Consider the following 24,854-nt stretch of genomic DNA (forward strand, 5'->3'; position numbering starts at 1 on the left):
TTCAGCGCTTTGAATATATCATCCCATTCTCTCCTGGCCTGGAAAGTTTCTGCTGAGAAATCCACTGATAGTCTTATAGAGGTTTCCTTGTAGGTGATGGTTTGCTTTTCTCTTGATGCTTTTGAAATTATCTTTGACTTTTGAGAATTTGATTATAAAGTGTCTCAGTGAAGATCTCTTTAATCTAGTTGGAGGTTCTTTGGACTTCATGGATCTGGATGTTCATTCATGTCTCCAGATTTGGGACATTTTCTGTCATTATTTCTTTAAGCTGTCTTCCCCTTTTTCTTTCTCTGCTTCATCTGGAAATCTCATATGCATTTATTGCTTTGTTTGATGGTATCTCATAACTCCCATAGGCTGTCTTCACTCTTTTTCATTTAGTTGTCTTTTTCTTCCTTTAACTGGGTAATTTCAAATGACCATCTTTGAGCTCACTAATTTTTTCTTCTACTTCAAGTCTACTATTGAAGCTTTCTGTGTTCAGACACTGTGTTCTTCAGCTCTAGAATTTCTGTTTGGTTCTTTTTTTTTTTTTTTTGAGGTTTCCTTGTTGAACTTCTCATATTGTTTGTGTATTATTTTCCTGATTTTGTTGTCCATCTATATTCTCTTTTAACTCACTGAACTTCTTTTAAGATGATTATTTGATTATTTTGAAATCTTTTTTTTTTTTTTTGAGATGGAGTCTTGCTCTGTCAGCCAGGCTGGAGTGCAGTGGCATGACCTCGGCTCACTGTGACCTCTGCCTCCCAGGTTCAAGCAATTCTCCCGCCTCAGCCTCCCAAGTAGCTGGGATTACAGGCGCATGCCATGACACCTGGCTAATTTTTGTATTTTTAGTAGAGATGAGGTTTCACCATGTTGGCCAGGCTGGTCTCAAACTCCTGACCTCAAGTGATCCACCCACCTTGGCCTCCCAAAGTGGTGGGATTAGAGATGCGAGACACTGCACCTGGCCTTGAATTCTTTATCAGTCAATTCATAGATGTCCATTTCTTTATGACTGGTTACTGGTGCTTCATTTTGTTCCTCTGGTGATGTCATGTTTCCCTGATTATCGGTGATCCTTGCAGCTTTGCATTAGTGTCTGCACATTTTACAAAGCAGGCACTTGGCTGGGCATGGTGGTTCACGCCTGTAATCCCAGCACTTCAGAGGCCAAGGTGGGTGGGTTGCTTGAGGACCAGCTTGGGCAACTTGAAGAAACCTTGTCTCTACAAAAAATACAAATATTAGCCAGGCCTGGTGGCACTTGCCTGTGGTCCCAGCTACTCAGGAGGCTGAGGCAGTAGGATTGGCTGAGGCAGTGGTATTGCTTGAGCCTGAGAGGTCAAGGCTGCAGTGAGCTGTGATCACTCCACTATACTCCAGCCCGGGCAACAGAGTGAGACCCTGTCTCAGGAAAAAAAAAAAAAAAAAAAAAAGAAGTAGGCACTTGCAGTCTTCACAGACTGGCTTTGGCAGGAAAAGCCTTTTACCAGTCAGCCTGTCCAGAAATTCCGGAGGGCTGTCTGGCAGGTGGGCTTGCTGCTGGAGTTTTCAGGTGGGCTATCCTGAAACTTGGGTCCATTAGGACAGGCCTACGGCTTGAGTTTGCTGGGGTGGATCTGAATCCTGGTGTGCATGGGGAACAGCCTAGTGCCAGGGTCCACTCAGGTAAGCCTGTCAGCTGGGCATGCAGGGCAGGCCTAAAGCCTGTATTCACAGGGGCCAGCGTGAATCCTGGGTCCATAAAGCTCAATCTGGTGCTGCACTGGGCCTTGAGCCTGAGTCTTAAGGGACTAGCCTGGTGCTAGAATGAGCCTGGCACCTGGATTCAAGGATGTAGGCTTGGTGCCTGGGATCACGAAGGTAGGCCTGAAGACTGGGTCTGCAGGGGCAGGCCTGGAGTCTGAGACAACCAGGGATGATCCTGGAGCCTGGATCCACCAGGGTGAGTCTGGAGGCCAAGTCTGCTGGGGTGGGTTTGGAACCTGAGTCCATGGATGGTGGGCCTGGGGCCTGGGTCCACTGTAGCATGGAGCCATGGAGACTAGTATGTGTACATATATATTAGGTCTACATAAACTATCAATCAAGTCAAAGGGCATAATGACATTTTTATACATGGTGTATTCATAATTTCCTACTACTGTTGTAATAAACTACCACAAACTTAGTGGCTTTAAACAACACAAATTTATTCTCTTACAGTTCTGATCAGAGATCAGAAATCTCAAATCAAGATGCTGGCTTCAGGGGAGAAGCTTTTCCATGTTCTTGAAGCTGCCTGCATTCCCTGGTTTGTGGCCCTCTTCCTCCATCTTCAAAGTGCATCACTCCAAACTCTGGTTGATTCCATTGTCGTGTCTCCTTTTACTTACTTTGACCCTCCTGCCTTCCTCTTATAAGGACCCTTGTGATTAAACTGGGTCCATCCAAATAGTCTGGGATAATCCCCCATCTCAAAATCCTAAATTTAATAAGATCTGCAAAGATCCTTTTACCATGTAAAGTAACATACTCACAGGTTCTAGTAATTAGGATGTGTACATCTTTGGTGGGCCATGATTTAGCCTACTACATGTAGTCTTAAAATTTGCTTCCCATTAAACCTTTCTTCAGAAGCTACAGGAGTACATGCTCCATATAAAACCAGAGAGTAAACTGATGTTAGCATAAAGTTAGAAAATATGACCTCAGAATCAGGCAAAGCCATGAAAGCACTTCAGAATTTAATCAGATATCTTTTTACCATTAAGGGTTTTGTGAGCAGAAAAATATAAAAACATGGCAGTATCTCATCAAGTTCAAAAAGCTTAAGCAGAAAAACATATGAAGAGGCAAAGAAAGGCAAAGTTCAGTCAGGTACTGTAGCAGTGAGGGTAGGGATTAAAGAAGGCTGTGAATGGAAAGGAGATAATGTATAAATGGGAGCCAAGGGCCTGGACTAGAAGACCACTTCCCTGTTAGAGTCACCAACACAGCAGCTATGAATTGGGCTCAATGTGTCATAGTGTCACAACAAGAATCCTGTCAGCATTCTTGCTTATATCTTGCGACATTATGTAACCTTAACCAGGTGAGAGAGTAGCCCCTAAAACTGTGGTATCAGATAGCTTCACATAGGAAGAGAGATGTGCACCACACTTTCAGGTAACTGGGGCCAGTAAATGTGTGCACATGCACATACTAGTGTTGGGAGACGGCAGAAGGAGGAAGGAGGACTAGCATCTGCTATGGCACAAAAAGAACTGTGCATTTAGGGTACTGAAAATAGCTCTATTGGGCTAGCAACAAAGTGGGAGTGAAGGATGGTTGGTAAGAAAATCAAATACCATAAACAGAGGTAAACAATGTAACAGAGATTATGTACCTAGGTTAGAAATTTTGCTCTACCCTTACTACACAAATATCTTAAAACTCATATAATTCAATTATAAAACGTGAGTATAACAGTACCTACCACAGGCATTTGTTTTGAGAATAAAATGAAAATCATGTTGAGGACTCCTAGTAGAACAGTCAAAGGGCAACAAAGGGTAAAATTACCCCAAAGTAACATTTCTTCAGAACATAATCTGTTCTCCACTCCCTGTGTTTTTTAGACTGGTTTTTCTTCCTTTATTTTTTGGTCTCAGATTGAGACTCTTAGATCAGTGCTGTCTAACAGAACTTTCTGTGATGATGGAAACGTTCTAAATCTGCACTGTCTACCATGCAGTCACTAGCCACATGTAGCTACTGAGCAACTGAAATGTGGCTAAAGTAACTAAGGAACTGAATTTTTAAAAATAACATTTATTGAGATATAATTCATACCATAAAATTCACCCTTTTTAAGTATACAATCTGGTGGTTTTTAGTATATTCACAAAGTTGTGCCTTGATCACTAAGAACTACCTAAATTCCATTAAAATTTTCATAACCTCAGAATGAAACCCCATACCTATTAGTAGTCACTGCCCACACTCTCCTCCTCCCAGTCCCTAGTAAATAGTAATCTAGTGTCTATATCAACAGATTTACCTACTGAGGCCATTTCTTAAAAATGAAATCATACAATATGTGGTCTTTTGTGTTTGGCATCTTTTACTCAGCATAATGTTTTTGAAGTTAATGTATGTTGCACCATGTATCTGTACTTTATTTCTTTTTTTGGGGAAAGGAAGTCTTTATACACAGATGATATGATCATCTATGTAGACTATCCAATGCAATATACATCATTCTACTAGAATAAGTGAATCTAGCAAAGTTGCAGGACATAAGAGTAACATACAAAAAATCAATTACATTTCTATATACTAACAACAATCAATCAGAAATTCAAATGAAAAACAGATTTACCACAGCATAATATATGAAATATTTAAGAATGTGACAAAAGATGTACAAGACTTGTACTTTTAAAACTACAAAACACTGCTGAGAGAAATTAAACAATACCCAAATAATAGAGATATACCTTGTTCATACATTGGATGACACAATAATTTAATCAATTCTTCCCAAAGTGATATTTTTTTTCCTCTTTCCAACTTTTATTTTAGGTTCAGGGGATACATATTACATGGGTAAATTGCATATCACAGGGGTTTGGTGTACAGATAATTTTGTCACCCAGGTAATCAGCATAGTATCCTACAATTTTTCGATCCTAATGCTCCACCCTCAAGTAGGCCCCAGTGTCTATTGTTCCCTTCTTTGTGTCTGTGTGGACTCAATGTTTATCTCTTACTTATAAGTAAGAACATGCGGTATTTGGTTTTCTGTTCCTGTGTTACTTCACTCAGAATAATGGCCTCCAGCTCCATCTATGTTGCTGCAAAGGATATAATCTTATTCTTTTTTATGGCTGCATAGTATCCCACGGTATATATGTACCACATTTTCTTTATCCAGTCCACCATTGACAGGCATCTAGGTCAATTACATGCCTTTGCTATTATGAATAGTGCTGTGATGAACATACATATGCATGTGTCTTTATCTTAATTTATTTTATAGTTGAATGATATTCCATTGTGTGCAACTACCACATTTTGTTTATCCATTCATCCATTAATGGACACTGGGGTTGTTTTCACCTTTCGGCTATTATGAAATGCTGCTATGAATGTTCATGTATAAGTTTCTGTGTAAATATACATTTTTAATTCTCTTGGGCACATACCTAGGAATGGAATTGTTGGGCTGTATGAAAACTCTATATTTAACTTTTTGAGGAACTGCCAGTGTGTTTTCCAAGGTGGCTGCAACATTCTACATTCCCACCAACGTATGAGAGATCCAATTTCTCCACATCCCTGCCAACCCTTGTTATTGTCTTTTTGATTCTAACCATCCTAGTGCACATGAAATGGTATTTCATTTGGTCTTGATTTGCACTTCCATAATGACTTGATGTTGAGCACCTTTTCGTGTATTTATTGGTCATTTATAAATCTTTTTTGGAGAAATGTCTGTTCAGTGAATTTTAAATTTTAATTTTAATTAACTTGAAATAGCCACATCTGGCTAGTGGCTACAATATAAAGCAGACGGCAGGATTTGGCCTATGGCCCCTTCGCTTTGCCCAAGGCTGGGTGGGACTAGCTAGGTGACTGATTAGGAAGCTCTCAAAAATTACTGTCGATGTTGAAAACAATTCATGCTCACTGCACACCTGCAAGTCTCCAAGGACTTCATACTCACTATCTTATTTAATCTTCAAACAATACTATCAGTTAAAGTCTACTGTCTCCATTTTACAAGCAATGAAATAGTTTTAGATAGATCAAGTAAGCCAGTCATTAGTAATTCCACTCACTATAAAATTCTCCATTCCATTTCAACCTTAGAAACTTCTTTTCTTCATCTAATTAGAGCATTGGTCTTATAGATCTCAACTAGGGAAACCAGGTATTATTCAGGATTCCACTACTATGTTCGGCATATACTATACAATTCTATGTCTACTAACCTATTTCAAAAGAACATTATGAGAACTAAATGGTTTTGAAGCAGCAAGATATTGGCACTAAAAGAAAATATGAACTTCTGACTTTGTGCATTATAGGCCATAAATTTTATCTTTTCTAATGTGTTCAGCCACTTCTTCCCCTTGTTTGAACTGATTCAACTATATACTGAACATCTACTATGTACCAGACACTACTCTAGGTTGTAGAGATACAACAATGACTATGATAGCCAAGAATCCTGACCTAATGAAGCTCAAAATATGTATTTAACATATGGTTTTAAAAGTACACAAGTTCCAATAAGTTTATGTCACATGGAGGCCTTGTTGTAGTATCTATTTCACAACGAACCTTATCCAATACTGCAGCATAAGTACCCTTAAATAATACTCTCTGCCTACTAAAAAATTTGAGTCTGAACACTATAGCCTTTAAAATGGTTCAAAATCTACACATTTGGCAGAACTTTTCTACAGCAGTTGCTACTCCGGAAGTAGCACCCGGCTCCTAAGCACAGCCAGCTGCCAAGGAACCCAGGGAAATTATTAAAGCTTACCTCTAGCTCTTGGGGCTGCCCCAGCCTCCTATGCACATGAGGGCAGGACAACACAGAAAGAGTCACCACAGCATTTCTCCTGCCTAATGCATGGCATGATTTCCCAAGCTTTCATCATCACCTACCGCTGACCCCTATTTCAGGTAGATAAAACAGAAATGAGGAGGTTGTTCAGATGATTCATGTGGGTGGCTATTGTGCTAGCTGGGACAGTAACACTGCTCTTTTTTAAAGAGTTCACATTTTATTCACTGCTAAAAATAACAATTTAGTTTTTAAAATACTGCATTTCCAACACTATACTGCAGAAGACAGTAAAGCTCAAATTTTCCAGTAGATAGGTTGCCTTTGGCGACAGACCTAAGTAACCACATTCTGAGGGATGGCCTTTGCCTGACCCCTCTTCTCATTGTTCCTCACCTCTGGGATGAGTAAGCAGGGCAAAAGGTATGAAGTAAGTTGATTGGGAAAGCCTAAATTAAATGTCTAACTCAATCATTTCTAGTCTCAAACTCACTATTTCCTGTATCTTCCCCAGCATCTACTACTAAAGTATTCAACCCAGATTTACTGAAAGAAATCAGGAACCAAACAAACTCACCAGTAATATAGCTCAGTATCATTTGGCAAAGTCATATTTCCTGACTTAAAACATCAGTTACATAAAGAAAAATACAACCATGGAGTCACAACTGCAAAAACAACACTTTTGCCTGACGTTGCTACCAGAGCCAGTGGAGACTACAAGAAGGCCTTTCTTTCAAAGGCTATTATACTTCCCTCAGTGATATGCGTAAAGAGAAACATTCATGTGCATCAATAAGAACAACAGTAAAATTCAGTTGTATTTTATACGAAGTTGACCACCAATCACCTTAATGGCTAAGAACAGGTACAAAGGAGAATCAAGAGTACAACATGACATTCCAGCTACAAAGAGAAACAGCTATCCTTGGAGGGATGTGGGAAGGCTAACTTTTAAAACTCTCCCAGTAAACATTCTAAGATTGCCCGAAATATTCAATATCTATGTGCTCACTAACATCCTGGTGAAATACCCTAACATCCTGGTGAAATACCAGTGACTACAGCACTCCAGGACAAGGGTAACAATTTTCCAGAAGGGATGGCACTATTTCAATGGCTTAGAACAGTGGTACCTAACCTTCTTGGCATCAGGGACTGGTTTTGTGGAAGACAATTTTTCCATGGACAATGGGGACCGGGGTGGGGGTGGGGGGTTCGGGATGAGACTGTTCCATCTCAGATCATCAGGCATTAGATTCTCATAAGGAACATGCAACCTAGTTCCCGCGCATGTGCAGTTCACAATAGGGTTTGTGCTTCTATGAGAATCTAATGCTGCCACTGATCTTACAGGAGGCAGAGCTCAGGCAGTAATGCTGGCTGGCCTGCTGCTCACCTCCTGTTGTGCGGCCTGGTTTCTAACAGGTCATGAACCGGTACTGGTCAGCGGCCCAAGGGTTGGGGACCCCTGGCATAGAACACACTAAACAGTCCCAGCACTTTGGGAGGCTAAGGGAGGCAGATCACCTGAGGTCAGGAGTTCAAGATCAGCCTGGCCAACATGGCGAAACCCCGCCTCTGCTAAAAAATACAAAAATTAGAAAAATTAGCCAGGCGTGGTGGCCTGTAATCCCAGCTACTCAGGATGCTGAAGCAGGGAGAATTGCTTGAACCTGAGAGGCAGAGGCTGCAGTGAGCTGAGATTGTGCCACTGCACTCCAGCCTGGGCGACAGAACAAGACTCTGTCAAACAAACAAACAAACATTCCAAACAGCTCACACGAATCCCTAAACTTGGCAGTCACAAGGTGGGTTTTCTCTTGAGGAAGTAAAAAGGCAGTAAGAATTGGGAAAAATGAAGATTACAATACATGATTAAGTTAGATTACACTAGAGTACAGAAAAACCAAGGACACACCAGCACACAATCAGTGAGAAAAGGTCACGGAATTGTTAAACAGGCTACCACCACTACCTAACAGAAAAGGAAAGGGTAGAGTAGTATGTTATTTTCATTTACAAGTCTCTACTCATTGAATTAATAATTTGATATTAGAGAGAAGAATGGATCTGTAGAAATAGGAGGGTCAGGTGTAAAGGCAAACACAAGTGTTTACCTAATGATTTTAGCTGTTCACAGTTCAGAATTAAAGGAAAGAAAACAGCACGAACGCTTTATCTTGAGTAGGGATTGGCAAGCTTTTTGTGTAAAAAGCCGGAGGAATGGTTAGGGCTGTATGGACCATTTGGTCTCTGTCATAACTAATCAACTCTGCCCCATAGCATAAAAGCAACCATAGATGTTACTTAAATAAATGACGGTGGCTGTGTTCCAAATAACTATTTACAAAAACAGGCAGTAGGATGATTTGGCCCATGGACCATAGTTTACTGACCCCTGATCTAGAGTTCTAAGACAGTGGTTCTCAATCTTTAGCGTGCCTCAGAATTCCCTTGGAGGGTTTGTTACAACAGAAATAGCTGTGCTCCAACCCCAGGGCTTCTAATTCTGTAGGGCCAGAGCAGGGCCTGAGAATCTGCATTTCTAATGAGTTTCCAGATGCTGCTACTGGTCAGAAGATCCACACTTTGAAAACCACTGATCTAAACCTCACTGACTAAACAGGATGTTCAATATCAGACGGAACAGGATGTGCCATCTGATTGGCCACAAACATTTGTCACTTGTAGTAAGTTCCACACATCAAAGCTCCAACAAAATTAAGCAATTTAAAAAGAAGCTGGGGAAAACAAAATACTCAGAAGTCTTTCTTTACTCTGACTTCAGTGTAAATTTATCATTGCCCCATTCATTCTCAAATCTCTTTATTCAATATTTTCACCTAACATGTTCTGAGCCCTATAAGGAGTTGAGAAGTATTAATGTCTATAAATCAAACAAGAAAATAAAATCAGTTTTAAAGACAAAGGTAAATGATTCTTACAAAATCAAAGAAAAGTCAACAAAGCCCATGTTCTTGTTTTTTTTTTTTTTTTTTTTTTTTCTTAGTCTCGCTCTATCGCCCAGGCTGGAGTGCAATGGCATGATCTCGGCTCACTGCAAACTCTGCCTCCCGGGTTCAAACTATTCTCCCGCCTCAGCCTCCCAAGTAGCTGGGATTACAGGCACATGCCACCATGGCCGGCTAATTTTATGACATTTTTAGTAGAGACGAGGTTTCACCATGTTGCCTGGGCTGGTCTTGAACTCCTGGCCTCAAGTGATCCACCCACCTTGGCCTCCCAAAGAGCAGGGATTACAGGTGTGAGCCACCGTGCCCAGCCAAAGTACAAGTCCATTAGAAGTGTTTTAGTTTGGGCCAGGCACAGTGGCTCATGCCTGTAATCCCAGCACTTTGGGAGGCCGAGGCAGGCAGATCACCTGAGCTCAGGAGTTTGAGATCAGCCTGGCCAACATGGCAAAACCCTGTCTCTACTAAAAATACAAGACTAAGCCGGGCGTGATGGTGCACATGTGTAGTCCCAGCTACTCGGGAGGCTGAGGCAGGAGAATTGCTTGAACCCAGGAGGCGGAGGTTGCGGTGAGCAGAGATCACACCATTGCACTCCAGCCTGGGTGACAGAGTGAGACTCCATCACAAAAAAAAAAAAAAAAAAAGTGTTTTATTTCAATAAAATTGAAATAATAATATACGTAAGGTAGTTTAAGACTTAAGAATTATGTAATTTTATGTGCATGAGAATCTCATGAGGTAGATAATATAGCCATTACTATCCTTCTTTTACAAGATGAAGAAACTGAAGAAAAACCAACTGGTGATATCACACAAATTATTTAAAATGTTTCCTTAAAATCCCTTTTTCCTAGTAACTCTTAAATTGCATTTTTCAAATCCAACTTACACATATCTTTTTAGGACCATGTTTATGGATGTGTCTTTATCGGGGAAAATATTGTTCTAGTAAGATCTTCAAGTCCATATTCATATTTGTGGGCCTAATTCTGAAGCCACCCAGGCAAGTCTAACTAAGAAACCTGAACTTTAATCAGATGGCAATTTAAAGCCCACTCTACCATTAGAGCAAGTGGGTCACAGATTATGGAAGTATGATGATCCAGCAGTATAACAGAAATACTCAGCAATGGGAGAAATATTAATGTAGATAATCCAAAAAGTAGAGCAGCAAGTTTAGAATGCTCCCTCTCCAGATACCCACACTCCTTCTGCAATGATAATGAATAGATATTTTCATTTGAATACATATTTACACAGATTACTTTCACATCCATAAGAGCAAAATGTTTTGTTTTTTTTTAAAGCTTTGCCTATAATATGTATGGTTGGTAAAGGTTTTTTCTATCTTTAGCATACTGTTAAAAATGTTATGTATGTTGATTATGTGAAATACATTCTCACTTTAACCTGTGATTTTAATATTCTAGTAACAGTTCTCTTAAATTTATATGAAATGTAATTAAAGAAAGTCCTCAGTGAAAACAGCTTCTTGCTTGTTTTACAAGTATCTAATTATTCTACAACTGACAAAATTTTTAAAAAATTTATTAAAAAGATAGTCTCAAATTTAATGCCACACTATACTGCTAACAAAAACCCAGTTAAGAAGATACTAAGCCTAAGATGAGGACCAGCAGAGATTCTATATAAAGGCTGATGATTCTGCTTTTGAACTAATAACTCAGATGGAAGTCAGCAAAAATTTCTAACCTAAATAATGCAATATAAATAATACTGTCCAAGGATTTCTGAAACCAATCTGAGCAGTATTTCCATAGAAGTGATCTAAACAGACCAACCACTCAATTTCAACATGATCATTCTTACACCTGACAATGTAATAAGAACTAGAAGATGAAATACTGTTCTGTGGATTTAGGTTATTTAGATTCAGTGCCCAGTAGTGTCAGAGACTACAACTTCAGAAACTTTCCACCTCATTTTGCTCACTGTTAAGATGTAGAAATTGCTGTTGTAATAAAAGTTTGGGAAATTACATAAAGGAACACTACAATATTCATAAATCCTATATATGGGTGTTTCTGAAATATATATTCTGGGATTTTCCTTTTTTCAGTCTTGAAATTTCACATTATGAACAATTAATTAATCTGTCAATTGTCTAAATGCAAACATAAGAAGTGTGATACAAAATTCCTTCTTTTAACAATCTTGGGAGTTTTTCACAACACTATGGAATTATAATCTAGAACAGACTTGGAAACAAATTATGAAAATCTGTAACTCAATACTGTATTTTCTATGTACATAAGAGGCAATGACAGTTCTTTTTTAACTTTTTTTTATTATACTTTAAGTTCTGGGATACATGTGCAGAACGTACAGGTTTGTTACATAGGTATACATGTGCCATGGTGGTTTGCTGCACCCATCAACCCATCATCTACATTAGGTATTTCTCCTAATGCTATCCCTCCCCTTGCCCCCCAACCCCCGACAGGCCCCGGTGTGTGATGTTCCCCTCCCTGTGCCCATATGTTCTCATGGATGAAGCTGGAAACCATCATTCTCAGCAAACTAACACAGGAACAGAAAACCAAACACTGCATGTTCTTACTCATAAGTGGGAGTTGAACAATGAGAGCAATGACAGTTTTAAAAGAATTTTTTTAAGACAGTGTCTCGCTCTGTTGCCTGGGTCGGAGTGCAGTGATTACAGCTCACTGGACAGTTTTTTTGTTTTCTGTTTTTTTTTTTTTTTTTTTTGAGACAGAGTTTTGCTCTTGTTGCCCCAGCTGGACTGCAGTGGCGCAATCTTGGCTCGCTGCAACCTCTGCCTCCTGGGTTCAAGCAATTCTCCTGCCTCAGCCTCCCAAGGAGCTGGGATTACAGGCACGCACCACCATGCCCAGCTAATATTTGTATTTTTAGTAGAGACGGGGCTTCACCACGTTAGTCAGGCTGGTCTCAAACTCCTGACCTCAAGTGAGCCACCCACCTCAGCCTTCCAACGTGCTGGGATTACAGGCATAAGCCACTGCACCCGGCCTGGACAGTTTTTAAAAATACAGAAAGCACTCTTCAATATATTTCTTAGGCTGGGTGCAGTGGTTCACGCCTGTAATCGCAGCGCTTTGGGAGGTTGGGGCAGGAGGACTGCTTGAGGCCAGGAGTTTGAGACCAGCCTGGGCAACATAGTGAGACCCTCTCTCCCTCCCTCTTGCAAGTAATTTATATATATATATAAAATATATATAAAAATATATATAATAATATATAAAATTTATGAAAGTTATACTTTTTTTAAGTAATATATATGACTTTATTAAAATTTCTTCAATTTTCCCTACCTGTATTCCTCTACTCCTTTTTATAAATGAGGAAGCAGGCCTACAAAGATAACATGAGTTACCCAAGGAGAAGACCGACAAATCATTCAAGCCTCACCTCCTCTGTAATGATTTCCCCAACTTCCTTCTCCTACTAGGTGGTCACACAGTCTCTGGATTTCTCAGTTAATGTACTCACTCATTCAACAACTGCTGACCAAATATTTTACTATGTGTCTGTTGGTTACCAAGTTATGCAGAGGATATGTGCATGAGTGTGTGAATAACTCATTTGAGCTCCCTGAGGCCAGAGAACTCAAGTGTTTGGTGAATAGCAATACCTAATGCTAAATGACGAGTTAATGGGTGCAGCACACCAACATGGCACATGTATACATTTGTAACAAACCTGCACGTTGTGCACATGTACCCTGAAACTTAAAGTATAATAATAATAAAGTTAAAAAAATAATAATAATGACAATGGCAATTAAAATAACAACCTTTAGACATTTCACATAGATCATGCTATTCAATCCTCACAACAACCTTACAAAGTGTATACCATTAACCACATTTTACAGATAAAGAAACTGAGGGTCAGAGAGGCTAACTAACTTGCCCAGGACCTCATAGCTAGAAATGAATACATAAATGAACAATGAATAAAAGTTAACACCACTAACAATTTTACACACATGGTAGAAAAGAATGTTCATTTCACCATATTATTTATGTAATAGAGCCTGTGTTTAGCACTGAGAATGTGCACATTTGGAAATTGTTGAAACTTACGTACATAACTGCCAAAAGTAATTTGAGTATCTCAGAGACATTCTAGAAATAAAAAATACTTATGCTGCACTTTACAATTCACTAATCCACACAAATGGTTTGTGAAGCAGCTATCATTCCTTTTATAAATAAGGAGAAAATAGCCACACTGTGCCCAAAGGTTACCAGATCAGAAGGGGGCTGCTTAACAAGCCACAGAGCAACCGCATTCCATACCTTTAGGGGAAATCACATACCAAGGGTAAGAAAGAAGGCCAAGAATTGATGATGTTTGCTAAAAACACAAATGAGAATCTATGAAATAGCAGTAGTATAATGGTAATCTGCACACCATGGAAGGACTAGAGAGAGAGACCTCTGTAACTGAATGAATATCATCATCCTTTAATTTAAGAAAACATTAAAATCTGCATGTAGTTGAATGGTAATACAGTGTACTTCTATCCTAGATTTAAATATACCAAAATACTCTAACTTCAGGGTTAAAAGCCTGAAATACAGACTGAACATAGTATATTTTGGATATTATTAAACTACATGAGAGACAGAACAATCCACATTCTTACCTGCAAATGATTCAAATACTCAAAACAATGATTACAAAGCAAAAAGGAAAGAAAGTATATTAAAAGAAATCACAAAGATTGGGAGAAAAAACAATGTACAACAGCCCAGTAATAAATAGAATACAAGAAGCTGAAGTGAAATAGCACGCACTTAGATACCAAAAAACTGGCTTATGTACAACGAAGCAATCGTTTCTTATTGTGAATGGATGTGGACAACCAAAAATAGCCAATGAACAAATTTAGTTAGGAGGTGACGGGAGAAGAAATGTGAAAGAGGAGGACAGTACTACATTCATCCAACGTGGACAAAAATCCTTGAGGCTAGAAAGAATTCAGTTTCCTATAGTAGAAAGATATAAGACAATAACAGTGGTTTGACACATACCAAGAACTTAAAGTAAATGTAAAGTATCTAAAACTTACTTTGTCACTTCATGAAAGGCTTCCATTTAATTGACAGTCATGCACAAGCTCGGGAATGAAAAGGACATAATCTTAGGAAAACCAAATGATTTTACCTAAAAGCCAGTCATCAGAAATCTGCAAAACACAATTAGAGTGAAAAAGAAATCTACTTTGTTTTTACCCTAAATATGTTGGTTCTGAGATAGATTTACAGAGAGATAGTATAAAATTACTAGTATCCACAGCAAAGAAGCCAGACCTAGCTTTTCAGACACATCATGAATTGACTATTAAACATAATATTCATTTTGATAAGTGCTTTAAATTGTCTCTCTGTTATAGCCACATGTGTTCTTAGTCCTCAGAGTATATTGGCATTTTACATTATTGATCCTCCCCCCACTTTTAAACTTCTGTGCAGTCCATTATCCTGATTCTTCTAACTCTATGAGTTATACTCCAAACCACGAGCCCTAGAGCAGTCAACCCCCAAGAACTTGTTCACTCAGTTTTACTTCCACACAGATGACTCCCAAATCTTCACTGCCATTCCATACCTCTCACCCAAATTCCAGCTCAGCATTTCCAGCAATGTAGAATTACAAATGGCTTGCACTCAATCCAAAGCCAAAGTAACAATCCATATGACAGAATACTGGGCAGCAGTTAAAGAGGAGATAGAGACAGACAGATACATTGATGGATATGACAAGATCATCAAGTATATACTATTATTAATGAAAAATCAATATTTCAGCATAGTATACAAATATCTCACTTTTAAACAAAAAGCTTCCAGAAAGATGGAGAAGAAACTGAACAATGGTTACCTCTAGAGAATGGGGATATGGATGGTAGGAGAACTGAGACAGACTCACTACTTATCTTTGTATCACCTATATTTTAAATTGTATGGCTGGGCACAGTGGCTCACGCCTGTAATCCCAGCACTTTGGGAGACCAAGGCAGGTGGATCACCTGATGTCAGGAGTTCGAGACCAGCCTGGTGAAACCCTGTCTCTACTAAAAATAAAAAACTAGGCTGGACGCAGTGGCTCATGCCTGTAATCCCAGCACTTTGGGAGGCCAAGGCAGGTGGATCACGAGGTTAGGAGATCGAGACCATCCTGGCTTACATGGTGAAACCCCATCTCTACTAGAAATACAAAAAAAAAAAAAATTAGCCAGGCGTCTGTAGTCCCAGCTACTCGGGAGGCTGAGGCAGGAGAATGGCGTGAACCTGGGAGGCGGAGCTTGCAGTAAGCCGAGATCACGCCATTGCACTCCAGCCTGGGCGACAGAGTGAGACTCCGTCTCAAAAAACACGCACACACACACACACACAAATTAGCCAGGCGCGGTGGTGCATGCTTGTAATCCCAGCTTGTTGGGAGGCTGAGGCAAGAGAATCACTTGAACCCAGGAGGCGGAGGTTGTAGTGAGCCAAGATCGTGCCACTGCACTCCAGCCTGGGAGACAGAGCGAGACTCCATCTCAAAAAAAGAAAATAAAATTTACTACGTGCACCATTACTTTTATAATTTACTGTATAAAAACTAATTAATAAAGAAAAGTAATACAAAATTATTAAATCTCAATGTTGGAAATAAACATTAACTTCAAAACAAACTAGCTTCGGAAATGAAATTTTCCCAGGGTAGAAGTCAGAGACTCTATACTGACTTGGGCTCTACAACCAATACCATAGTGGCTCCAGGACAGAAAGGAAGGAGAGCAAGTTCTGTAGCATCTTAAATCCCACAGCATAAATCCAGAGCCATATTTGGTGCTTCTAGAATCTTCACTGTCGGTTGCAACTAAAAAATAAAACCAAAAAATGTGAGAACAGCACATCCCATCAGCTTGTTGGCTGGGGTCCGGTACCTGCTCTGCAATAGTTAACTCAGTCTCTTGATTATTTAAGGTGTACAGTGCTGGCAAACAGCTAGAAGCTCACAGACTCAGCGGCTGCAGCTCACTACACGGTTTTCAGAATCAGAGAGAACAATCTCCGTATTTTTATCACAGGATAAAGGAATAACTATCCTTTGGAAACCACTCCACCCCACTTCCAACAAACATCTACCTCTGAAACCTTATTACTTCTGGTTTGGCAAGTTAGGGGTAATTAATCAACTATCCTGTCTGTTGGGGCAAGGGAAATGGAAGAAAAAATTTGGAGAGTAAAAGAAGTAGAGAAAGTTCCAAAACAAATTATATTTTGGACAGATGGCCAAGAGTCTATATTTCCATTGCTAGATTTACCAGTTAGTTTGGTAACAAATGCTGATATTTCATTAAAGAGAAAGACAAAAACAAAAAAGAAACAGATGAAAGAATGAATAGTATATGGAACCTCTACTGAAGAGATAAGAAATTTAACCAGAAAGTCAAACAACTAAAATTTGCAGTATAGAAACTCTGAAAATGAAGACGTGTCTTTAAGAAAATCCAACACAGTATTTTCACAACTTGAATTAGCAGCAGAATGCAGCATGAAATGAATAGACTTTAAAACCATGGAACCGCGTTGGAATCTGTGTGATCTTAGGCGAATTACTGATCACCCCCTCTGAATCTCAGTGTTCTCTGTAAAATGGGTATGATTAAATAATACATCCAAAATGCCTAACATTAGAGGGATAAATGTCAATTCCCTTTACAAAGTAAGCTTTAAATTATAAAAGTTTTTTAAACAATCTTATGTCAAAGTTCCTTTAAATGCAGTGCTCCTACCACATTTAAAATGTGAAAACGTTTACGAAAATGTAATAATTCAAGAATAATTTCAAGAAGCAAGGTATATCTGCTCCTTTAATTTACTGAGTAGAACTACAGCTGGAGACAGAATTTTCAGTTTAAAGGAAATATCCAGGTACACAATTTAGGGACACTTGAGACGTAGTTCATCAGGTGAAACTGTTGCAGATACAAGGAAAAAATGGAGAGAGCTGAACTGCGTATGTCAAGTACATAGAAGCGTGTTACGGACATAAAAATTAAGGGAGTCCACAGGAAGTATTTATGAAGACAACTTCAAACAACACACCCTAAAGCAATCTGTAAAAAGCAGACAGGAAGAGACTAGAGAAGGTTGTATACATGCAGAAAAGCAACGGAGTAGCTCTGTTCTCCCTCCAAATGATCCTAGGATCATCAGGAATCAATATTGCTTCCCCACTCCCATTGAGGCCTGCTATCTGTAGGATCCACACCCTGAGTTCAAAAGGTTTTTCCTCTGTAGAAGTACAGCTTAACTCCCATGGCTTGCATTCTTTCTGGGCCACCAACAATTTAGCTGCTGATCACTTCTTTTACCTTGTTACTTGGCTGTCACTGTGATCATGCACTGCTTTCACGATCACTGGTATTTTTGGAATATCTACTCATTTCTGGAAAATTCTCGGTTCCTTCAGGCAAACACTTGATCTTTTCCTAACATTAAAAACTAGTTTACCTACAAAGTCTAGTTAAAATTTCCGGGAAACATTTTTTCAACACAATGCGAAATTCTCCCTATGGTACTAGAAACCCAAATCACTGCATGAATCAATACATGTGAAACTCATAGTAATTACTACAAATTAGTAAAGCTGAATTTTTCTGTATGCTGAATTATATACTTTACATATTATTAATCCAGTATTTACATAAAGGCTGCATTAACTCAATTCTCCAGCTAACAGCATTACTGGAATCACAAGTATGTAATTTAAAGCATACAAGCAACTTAACCATACTCTTTTAATAGAGTGTATGTACAAACACAATCCATACTAAACTGATAAATTTCTTCATATTAAATCAAGCCATTATAGTGGAAAACCATCATCAACTGTTATTGAAGCAATCCTTGTTCTGTGTTGTTCCAAACATCAGACAATCGCCATGTTAGCATCAGATGAGTGTCATAAATCAATGTGGATCTTAAAAGGCCCAAGAAATCAAAGCCAAACACAAGCTAAAACTAAATTTTTACACAATAAGGCTGGGAAACACAAGTGCATAGAAGATAAAATCCATGTTTTAGCCATTTAGCTTCAATACCTTCCAAAAAGAATTTATTCTACTTTGTAAGAATTGCAAGCCTCTGAAAAGCCAGTCCCAAAATATTACATACATAATCTAAGTTTTAAGCCAATGATTCCTCATTATAGCTGCATATTAGAATCACACAGAGAGCTTTAAAAAAATGTCAGTGACCAGGACCCAGTCCCAGAAACTCGGACTTCACAGCTTTGACACAGGGCTCTGGCGTTGATCTTTTTTAAAAGCTCCCTGGATGATTCTAATATGCAGCCAGGTGGAGAACCACTACTTTAAACTAATGCAGGCTCTTGGGACAATAATTGCTCTGAGGTTGACAAACATGCTTTTTTGCCTTTTAATGAGATTTTATTAAAACTACTCAATTCATTCCACAGCTAATGAAAGGCAGTTACATCGCAAGCACTGTGTTAATGGAGAAAGATGTGTAAGAAACATTCCCTGCCCTCAAGAAGCTCCTTATTAGTGAACTAGAGAGATCCATAAATAAATAACTGTAATTAAATAAAAGTGCTCTCGAGGTGTAAGCAAATACAGCATGCCTCACAAAGTTGCACGTCATCCTTAAGCAAGGGTCATGCTGCATCATTCCAATTTTAGTGTATGTCCTACCAGAGCAGGAAAGTCTGAAGGTACAGGCTACTAAACAGGGCAAGTATTCACCTAACACAAGGTAAAAATGGTATGTATTTTGTTATTCCCTTTCATACACACTGCTGTACCAAGAAAGTAGGCATTTTTCTATGTTTTAATTTCGATGAATTGTCTTAAATTTCCTTCATGTAGTATTACCGGTTGTACACTTACTTATAATTGTAAAAGATACAGTAAATGATCATGACATAAAAATTAGTCATTAACCTTATTTGCATAACGCCTTTCCTTTCCAGTAATTGCTACATTTGCTAAGACAAGAAGTTTTGGGACTATGATAAGGTCGTATTATTGGAGATTTGTTTCAGTCATTTAAAAGATAGTTACATAGAAAATATTATAGAACCAACAGGCATTCAAAGGAGTTTCTGCAAGATTTTCAAAAATGAGAAACACAGGGAAAAGAGTTTTAATTTTTAAAAAGGGAAACGGCATCCTTCCAATATTTGTAACAAATTGGGCACATGTTCCCTCAAAGACAGCTTTAACAAGGATAAAGGCTGCAACCACTGGAAAGAAAACATATTCCAAATAATGATCTTATATTTCAAAACCTCATTAACTCTGTAAGTTATCTTTCTCAACCAAGGGGGAAAAAAACACACTGAAGGGTCTAAATTAAACGAGAACTTTCATTTATGCCATCAAGTAAGGCCAAGTACACAGTGGGTAAGTGAGTAGGTGGTTGCGTAGGTAGAGGAGTGAGTGGGTAGTCAATTAGTCTTGAAAAGTGAAATCTATTTTAAAGTACCTTAGTAAAAATTAAAACCTATTAAGATCTAGTGGTGAAAAACAACTTGTGATACTAATTTGGTAAAAAAGAAAATCAAAATTCCATAGAACTTGGATAGAAATCAATAAAAAGGTTTTCAGTACATGTGAACATCTTCAAGGGCTTTCTGTTCAAATTCAGAGGTGAACAAATTATAAGTTAAAAATGTATGCTGTCAAGGTCCCTGCAAGAAAATCTCAAGCTAATTTCAATTTCCAGATCAATATATACTAAGACAATTTACTAGAGAAACCTTCAACCTTTACTCAGATTGAGGAACACTATTATTACATTCTTTAACAATAAGGCTAGCTTGAATTCATTATTTCACATAATGGCATTTTATAATTGGCACTGACCAAGTCAGATTTTGTAGGATATGAATGAGATTTCACAGTTCATAGTAGTTAAGGTAGCCATAGAGTACCTATCACCTCAAAATTAGCTTGCTGCCCCTCTTTATGCAGCTCTGAAACAGTCAGAAAAGATGAATTTTTTTCTCCCAGGGGTGTTTCCTGAAAAATATTCTATCAATTACAAATCAGCGGAATACGGACTGTGTTAACGTGATTCTGACCATTTCTTTTCATCACCCTTCCAGACTTTAAGTAATCAGAACTAGTTACCAAAACTGATTCAGAGATGGCTATTTTACATCTTCACAACATAATTAACATTTTGATCTCAGATTTTCCAATTATGACTTTGTTAGTTCATTTACATCAGCTGTAACTAAGATGCAACAAACATCATTCACCCACACATACAGTCATTTGGAGGCTTTTGGGAAACACCTAATTTATCTTCACTGGGTGCTCCTAAGAATGAGGAAACCAAGGAGATTTTTGATACATTTTTCTCTCTAGAACTGTGCTATTCACATGTGGCTACTGGGCACCTGAAACGTGGCTGGTCCGACTGGGAAACTGAATTTTGAATTGTATTTCATTTTAATTAATTAAAATTTAAATTTAGAAAAAGGTACTTGATTCGGTTATTGGAAAACTTTTATGTATATTGGGAACAACTTGGGTATGTGAATATACTTTTGCAAACGCAAATTTTATGAAACCTAAATACAGATTAAGTATTTCTGATTTTCATCAGAAATGTAGCTTAGTGTCAGAATTGAGATGTGCTATTAGCGTAAAATACACATTGGGATTTCAAAGACTTAGCATAAAAGATGTAAAATATTTCATTAATATTTTTTCATATTGATTACATGTTGAAATGTTAAGTTTGGATCTACCGGGTTAAATAAAATATTTTATTAAAATTAATTGCACCTGTATGTTTTTATTAAATGTGGCTACTAGAAAATTTTAAATTACAAATGTGGCTCATAATATATCTTTTGGACAGTGCTGTTCTAGAACACTTCCACAAGCACTTTAACAGGACACATCTGGATACTTTCCTTTTAAGTCTGGCTGGTCATGTAACAATAGGGCAAGCAGTAACATGTCCTCACATCAATTGGGTCTGAGTAAAGTGTGTAGCAAGCTCTACCCACAATTTCACCATGTGAGGCAACACTGTAATACCTCAATATGGAAAGAAAAGGAAACAAATTAGCACTCAAATTGAAATTGAGTACTGCAGACAACTTAAAAGAGATAGGGCCAACTGCTCTAAGGTCTTGGTTTCATTTCCCAACTGTGGACCTTAAAATAGACAATAAAGCACCGCTTCCAAAAAAAAAAAAAAAAAAAAAAAAAGAGGTAAGATATTTCAATGTTAGCTCTAGCGATCCTTATTAAGCAAAAATTGGCTCTTAAATCTTATCTCCTCAACTTCTAAAGCCGCAGAATACACGCTGTGTTAGGAAATCAACTTCAGATTGCCAGCATTTCCTTCACAAGCAAATTAGCAGGATTGTGCACTTGGAATACTGTTTGACAAGAATGAAAAGGAAACTATTCAAAATAGATTTAAGGAATGGACAATTAGATGAGGAACTGCAGATTTAATTCTCAATCAGCACTGTGATTAATCTGATTCCCTGCTTTTCCCCAGCGTAATTATACAACACAGATGAAAGGATGAGCATTTGGACTGTCAGTTCTATATTCTAGACCAGCCCGGTGACTCAAAGCAGACGGCTCTACCACGCTAACCACCATCCCAACAACAGTCGAGGGGAGCCTCGAGCACTGATTGAACAGTCATTGCATAACAAGGCATTAAAAATTCGAATGCCCCCAACTCTTTCCACGTTCGTGTACACCAGGAGGGAATTTGCTGAAACTGAACGCACCCCGTCTTAAATGACCCCCTCCAATCCGAGCATGGGGTGTACACAAAGGCATCTAATATCCCGCACAATAGACACACACCCCACAATTAAAACCCTGGACTCTCTCTCACCACACAAGCAAAGGAAATGCAAGCTGCTCTGTTTCAAAAATGGTCTATGGTACATGCAAGGTAACAATAACCCCAAACTGAAGCAACTATAAAATCGGCTGTGCCACGTCCCTGTGCAACCGTCAGATAAAATGCAGGCAGCCGGCCCCACGCCTTACGGGGTGGCCAACCTCGGCTCGGTGGCCTCAATGGACCGCTGAGAACCCCCAGGCCCCGCCTGGCAGGAGCTCCAGGTACACGTCTATAAATACTCCAGGATGAGAAGGACGAGAGGGGAAGAGGGGAAGGAGGGAGGGCAGGGGGCAGGCCCCGAGCGGGTGCGGGAAGACCGGGGCATCACTGAAATGCATTTTTCCACACTCCCGCTCCCTCGCGTGGAGACTCACTTTCCGATCACCTCGCACAGCTCGTACACATCCTCGAACAGCACGTCGTCGTCGGCCATGGTCCGGAGGGGATAGCGGCCGCAGCGTGGAGGGCTTCGAAAACGGGGGTGGGGGCGCCCAAGAGCTCAGTGCCCAGCCCCGGGATCGCCTCCTCCCCTCAGGACCCGCGAGCCCTCGGTGCCGAGGACGCTCGAGTGGGGCCGCGAGGCCCAGAGACTGCGGCGCCTTCCTCTGCAGGCGACCGCCCCGGCGCGGGCGGCGGGGCCGGGGCGCGGGAGCGAGGGCGGCCCGGGCCCGGCGCCGCCCGCCCGCCCGCCCGCTGCTTCTCGCGCTGCTCGGGCCGCGCTGCCCGGCGTGCGGATCCTCGGGGACCGCGCGGCGTCGCGCTCTCCGCTCGTCAGCCCGCGCGGGCCGCGAGGCCGCGACCGCTCCCTCTGTCCGAGGCCGGCTCCGTCGCGTCGCGGAGCAGCTCGGGCTACAGAGGGGGCCGCGGCAGGACCATGGAGCGAGGATCGCCGCGGAGGGAGGTGGCGGCGGCGGATCGGCGCTGGGGACCAGGAGACGGCGGCAGAGACGCTCCCTCCTCTTTCTCCTCCTCCCGCAGCCGCCACCGCCCGCCCGGGAGTGGGAGGGGGCTTCGCGGGACTGGCGCTCTGTGCGGGCGGGAGCCGCGGCCGCCGCCTTCTGCTCCGCCCCTACGCCTCAGCAGCCGACCGGCTCGCCAGCCCCGCTCACCCGCCTCGCGCAGACACGCCCTCCTTCCCCGTCGGCGGCGCGGCTTCCAGAACCACAGGCTCCGCCCACTCCAGCCCGTCGGGAGGCGGTGGCCCAGGGAAAGGGGAGCGGGCTGAGCGGCGCATGCGCGGGGCGCCGGCGGCGTCACGGCGAACGGGCGGGCACCGGGATTCTAGAGGGCGCGGGGGGTTGAGCGGGGCGCGCCGGCTGCAGCTGCCGAGGCGGGGCTGGTTGGGGTCGTCGCCTCCGCGCCTAGCCGCGACCAAGCCGCGAAAGGGGCTGGAGACAAAAGGTCCACGGCTGCACGCTCGTTGTCCGGCAAGAGGCACGAAACTCTGGCCGCTCCCCTTTCCTTCTTTTGTAATCGCAGGGAGCCTTTCCCAGTTTTTTGCTGGGAAAAGAGGCAGGGAAAGGGTGCTAATGAATGAGAAAGCTAAAAGAGAGGTGGAGAGAGGTTGTCACTGAATCCGTGCTTGGCAACGGATGCTTTTAGTGCTACCCTGTCATTCCTTAATGAAGATGAGGGCTGGGGGTAAGGGGAGGTCGTCCAAGAAAAGGACTAAACAAAAACTGCCTAGGAAGGCGTGCGACAGCAAACGGTCATCTATAGAGACAGCTTCTCCCACGTTCTGCCCCAAACTCAACAAATATCTATCCAGCGCCTACCCTCACTAGAGACCAACCTAGAGAGAAGCTAGGAAGGCAGGGACAAACCGCGACTTTAAGCTCCTTTGTATATTGTCCTCAAACTCCCAGGACCTACTCTGCTCTCTATACTCCCTATAAATGTTAGACTTGTCAGGAACAAAATGCAAATAGAGGGAGTGCAGGCACAAGAGCAGCCAGGGAGTGAGGTTCTGGGTGTTGCCGCTGTGCTAGGTTGCATTCAATATGAAGATTTCTGTTCAACTGAGCATGTGCGGAATGAGCCAGCGCCATCGGACAGGTATATGCCTCAGTTGAAGACCAATAATGTCTTTGTTCCTCCGCACAGCAAAAGTGCCCAATTAGTTCATAAGTCAGTTTCCAGAAATCGTCTGGTAAATTTCTCAGTGCAGTATTTTTTTTAAAAAAAGTATTTATTAATACCAAAGTGGAGGGGGTGATGTGGAGACTCACAGCCTATTTTCTCTTCAGAAACGTTTCGTGCAAACCCTTGACCACTCCCTCAAAAGGCTGAGAGATTTGCCTGCTAAGGATTTGGGTACTAAACCTTTTTTTTTTTTTTAAATGCAGATCAGAGGACAAGTGTAATTGCACACGGTTTTCCTCCTTTCTCAAAGAGCTTGTGCATTCTCTAGAGACGGGGGCTTCAGAACTT

The 24,854-nt window shown here is 40.7% G+C and overlaps 1 protein-coding gene and 1 pseudogene across 20 annotated transcripts in view; both read right to left on the reverse strand.

Annotated features, from left to right (window-relative positions):
- CASK (calcium/calmodulin dependent serine protein kinase) overlaps window positions 1-23,424 on the reverse strand; it is a 409,365-nt gene extending 385,941 nt beyond the window's left edge. For 12 of the 20 annotated variants that reach the window (XM_063803840.1, XM_016942914.3, XM_063803838.1 and 9 more), the window contains exon 1: window positions 22,799-23,007. In XM_063803840.1, coding sequence (XP_063659910.1) covers window positions 22,799-22,857 — 59 coding nt within the window. In that variant the 5' untranslated portion in view covers window positions 22,858-23,007. Of the gene's footprint in view, window positions 1-22,798 lie in introns of all 20 variants that reach the window. The other 8 variants (XM_016942916.3, XM_016942911.3, XM_016942915.3 and 5 more) reach the window with 1 other exon arrangement.
- LOC112207178 (U6 spliceosomal RNA) lies at window positions 19,144-19,239 on the reverse strand (annotated as a pseudogene).
- Window positions 23,425-24,854: the final 1,430 nt, after the last annotated feature.

The sequence above is a fragment of the Pan troglodytes genome, chromosome X (assembly GCF_028858775.2).
Source record: "Pan troglodytes isolate AG18354 chromosome X, NHGRI_mPanTro3-v2.0_pri, whole genome shotgun sequence".
NCBI lineage: Eukaryota > Metazoa > Chordata > Mammalia > Primates > Hominidae > Pan > Pan troglodytes.